At 35.1% G+C, this 4,560-nt stretch overlaps 1 protein-coding gene across 1 annotated transcript; it reads left to right on the top strand.

Annotated features, from left to right (window-relative positions):
- Positions 1-3,535: 3,535 nt before the first annotated feature.
- Positions 3,536-4,310, top strand: LOC110021052 (plastocyanin-like). The gene has a single exon (XM_020719382.1). The coding sequence runs from the start codon at positions 3,710-3,712 to the stop codon at positions 4,178-4,180; it is 471 nt and encodes a 156-aa protein (XP_020575041.1). The 5' UTR covers positions 3,536-3,709; the 3' UTR covers positions 4,181-4,310.
- The last annotated feature ends 250 nt before the right edge of the window (positions 4,311-4,560 follow it).

Genomic DNA, 4,560 nt, shown 5'->3' with positions numbered 1-4,560 from the left:
GAAGATTCGAAGCCTTCAATGTAATTCATGATGTAAGAATTTATTTCTTGATGTATTTGTAATATTAGATTTAATTAGGGGTTTTTATGCCACATTTATTTAGTTGATTGAAGCTGGAGACTTGTTGGTATTTTTGGAAATCAAACTTTCAATATTCATGTTAAAGTTGTGTTTGAATTTTTCTTTTTTTCACAATTTCATATATATTTTTTGTCATAATTTTAATTTTCTGTAATTTTTTTTGTAATGTTTTTCAGAATTTCATACTTTGAGAAGGACTTCTTTGCAATCAAAATATGCGAGGTAGTTTTAAGGAAGTTATTTACTATTATTTATAAAATGAGTCTAGCATTATTATTGTTTTTTCTTAGGCTTAAATATTTACAAATCTAATACCTAAATTTTGATTTCTATATTTAGAACACTTAAATGTCTTATATCACATAAGGTATGATATTATTCTTGACTTTTAAAAAGTGAAATTCAAGTTAGAATTGTTGAGAATTATATTTTTTACGCCTCTTAATCAAGAAAAAATATTACATCAGGACTCTGTATGTAGAGTTATATGCGCAGTCTAATGAAATTACATCGTAAAGGTGATCGACCCGGTAACACTGGGGGATATTTTTCTCGTGTTATTCCGTGTTATTAAGGTGTTATTGTATGATATTCAGGTATTATAGTGTTTTAGGAATATTCTTGGTGTTATTGTATGATATGTGTAGAGTTCTGATGTAATATTTTTTCCTTAATTAAAGCTTCTTGAGAACTTTTTTTATTTTTTAGGTAGTGAGCCCTCAATGTGAACTTCAAATTTTTTTTACACTTCCAAAAATTTTTGTTTTGTTTCTAACCGGAGTGCTGCGTATTCAAGCATTTCATGAAAAAATATTACGTTTGGAGTTTGAACGTAAGTCATGTCTGAACAACAACCGCGATTCATTGGAGGTTATTTTTTTTTTCTTCCGCTCTTTTCGGTGCATCGCAGTCGTCGTCTTAACATGTTCGATATTTTCTGTTCCATGAGAGGACTTCTTATGCCCTAAACGTGAAATATTTCCTTTCATTGGAGTTGGGATTTTTTCCCTCACATTTCTAAAATAATGAAATATCATAATATTAGTTCGGCCTCAAAACTCAAACTTGAAAATCTAATTTCTGATTTCTTAGGCTCTTAAAATATAGAACCTAAGAGTCATAATTTTTTATTTTATTATTATTTGAAGGAAGGAGTGTTTCTTAAACATTTTATCAATTAAAATAAAGGCATAAAATTTATTATAAATAAGGATAATATAATATCATCATTCTTTATGGTCCCAAAAATACTTAATAATTATACCATATGTAACTAATTCATTTATTCACTTAAATAAAACAAACCACAGAACCCACAATATTCTTCCCCACATTAATAAAATGAAGATTTAAATATATACCACTCAATTTCTATGTATTTACATAACTAACATCTTAGCTTCAACTTCTACATACGTGCCACTTTTTCTATACAAGAAAAGGTGCATTTCACTTTTGATGCATCCCCAAAAAAAATTATCTTAATCAAGCATGAATCTTGACTCATATTAGTACAGAAAGCTCCAAAATTTTAATTGTCTATAATCCGATTCAACTTATGTATCTTGTTAAGGCAAGCCAACTGATCTCAATCATAGTTTGATCTTAGTCTAAGTGATCTCAGATCATGCACCAAAATTATCGTGAAGCTTTTGAGATATATTTTGTGGGATAAAATGATCTCCAAAAATGACAAATTTATAGTCAAATTGAGTGTATTGACAAGACGAAACCAACAAGTCCTAGTTCACTTAATTTTGACATCATTAATTCGCTTAAATGCTGATAAAATATCATTCGTTCAAATGGATCACTCTTTCGTCTGATGGAGTGATTCAGATTCATACACTATTTAGAGAAGATATCATTCACAAAATCTAAAAATAGACTCCATTTTCTTCATGAAAATAAGACTTAGAGGATAAGGCTGAAGGAGCTCCATGTTCTTGAGGATTCCTAAGCTCCACCACCATCAGATCACCATCGCCAAGTTGCCACCATTGTCAAACTATCATTGCTCGATCACCACCGACCCCACCACTGGATCACCGCTGTCAAATCACCAATGCCAGACCACCATCGTCTTCGCTTTCAGACGATAGTTGTCTAGCCATTGTTTTCGCTAGACCACAAGTGTCTAACCATCACTGTCATTGTCTCTATCGCAAATCACCATTGCCCGATTACCACCTACGCTGTCGTCGGACCTCCAATGTCTGGTGCCTGCCATTAAGGTCCAATTGCCACCGTCACCAAACCGCCGCTACCTGACCACCATTGTTGCTGTTTGTTTGGTCGCCTCGTCCAACATTGTGATCATTGCTTGACCACTATCAGTTGATCATCGTCGTTGTTGGACCACCGTTGCCAGGCCACTGTTAGACCATTGATGTTGGGTCTCCACTTTTGCCAAACAATTACTGGTTGACCATCGCCATCGCCGAACAACTGTCATCAGGTCACCGCCATCGCTGGATCACTGTTACCCAGTCGCCATAGTCATCGTTATACTATCACAGTCTGGTCGCCACCATCGTCAGACTACTACTGTTTGGCCTCCACCATCGTTGTAGTCAGACAACCACCACCATCGGACCACATATATCCGACCATATATGTTGGATCATCGCCGCTACCGACGATACTGACATCAATTTTTTGGCACACAATGTGTGCCTTCGGTCTTCATTCACGACAATAGGGCCATCGCCACTTCGTCAATGTATTCTGCTACTCATCTAGTGAAAGTGATGTCGATAACTCTCACTTGTGTAATATTACTTCGAACTATTCAAAGGTCAAAAAAGTCATTACAAAATACATCAACATAGTGAAATCATTTCAGTTGGGCTAGACTATATAATATTTATCCTTTAAGGTATTCTATGTGTAAAATTTCTATTGTTATCACTCTTAGCCTTTTCTTTTATTTATATGCATGTCACACTTTTATATAACATAAAGATGTTAATATATCAATCTAAAGCACAATAACTTAATAAAATTAAAAGTGTGATATTCTTATGCGACATGAAAGATTTGTATCATAAATAGAAAAAGTTAAAATTTAGCCGTTAGATATGAAAAGACTAAATTGATGTAAAACATAAATGTAAATGCCCCTGAGAAAAAACAACCTCAAGATTCCCTTCATTCCAATCCACACAAATCCCACATTAGTCTTTTCTTTTATTTATATGCATGTCACACTTTTATAACTCTTAGCCTTTTCTTTTATTTATATGCATGTCACACTTTTATATAACATAAAGATGTTAATATATCAATCTAAAGCACAATAACTTAATAAAATTAAAAGTGTGATATTCTTATGCGACATGAAAGATTTGTATCATAAATAGAAAAAGTTAAAATTTAGCCGTTAGATATGAAAAGACTAAATTGATGTAAAACATAAATGTAAATGCCCCTGAGAAAAAACAACCTCAAGATTCCCTTCATTCCAATCCACACAAATCCCATCCCATGCCCTCTCCCACTCACAAATAATCAGAAATCTCCTCGCCTTATCCATAACTCATCCTCATACACTCTCCTCTTCTCTGCTCTATATACCCATACTATCTAAACTCCATTGATCCGAAACTCCTTTTCCTTCACAGCAGCCATGTCCTCTGCAACCCTAACCCTCCCTTCCCTCCCCATCTCCAAAACAACTCTCCGCCCCAAAGCTCGAATGGCCCCTTCCATGTTCGCCAACCACAAAATCTTCAAACAAGTCGGAATCGGCTTAGCTTCCTCCGCCATTACCGCCATGCTGACGTCCAATGCTCTCGCCTTCGATGTCCTCTTAGGCGGAAACGATGGCTCCTTAGCCTTCATTCCGAGCGAGTTCACGGTGGCTCCCGGGGAGAAAATTGTGTTCAGAAACAACGCCGGGTTTCCTCACAATGTGGTTTTTGACGAGGATGAGATTCCTGCAGGCGTTGATGCTGCGGCCATTTCTATGAGCGAAGAAGATCTGCTTAATGCTCCTGGGGAGATTTATTCTGTTGCTCTGAATGCTAAGGGTACTTACACTTTCTACTGTTCTCCACATCAGGGAGCGGGGATGGTGGGCAAGGTTACCGTTAATTGATTTTTGCTGTGATGATTCTGTGTCTTTTTTTATGATGTGTGCTCTGAACAATTTCAGTATATTTTTAAGGTTTATTGTGTTTGAAGGAGCAATGGTATGTGAACTTTAGTGGCAAAATTAGATTTTTATAGAGTTGTTTGGATCATAAATTATGTGGTGGCTAAGCATGAAGAGTGAACTTCAATTTGAATTTTCTCAAAATTTGGTTTTTTTTATTAGGAAGAGATTTTTACGGGGTTGTATGACAATGGATTTAAGTAGTTGGATTCAACTTAAAACTTGCCAGAAAGAAAAAAAAATGATAGTTTTAAATCCAGGGCTTAGTAAATTCAGTTTTTTTTCTCAATTCATTATTAGTTTGCCTTTGATTTTGATGCCAA

Source organism: Phalaenopsis equestris, unplaced genomic scaffold, assembly GCF_001263595.1.
Source record: "Phalaenopsis equestris unplaced genomic scaffold, ASM126359v1 Scaffold000118, whole genome shotgun sequence".
NCBI lineage: Eukaryota > Viridiplantae > Streptophyta > Magnoliopsida > Asparagales > Orchidaceae > Phalaenopsis > Phalaenopsis equestris.
Note: the sequence above shows the minus strand (reverse complement) of the source record. Positions and strands in the feature narration are given on the sequence as shown.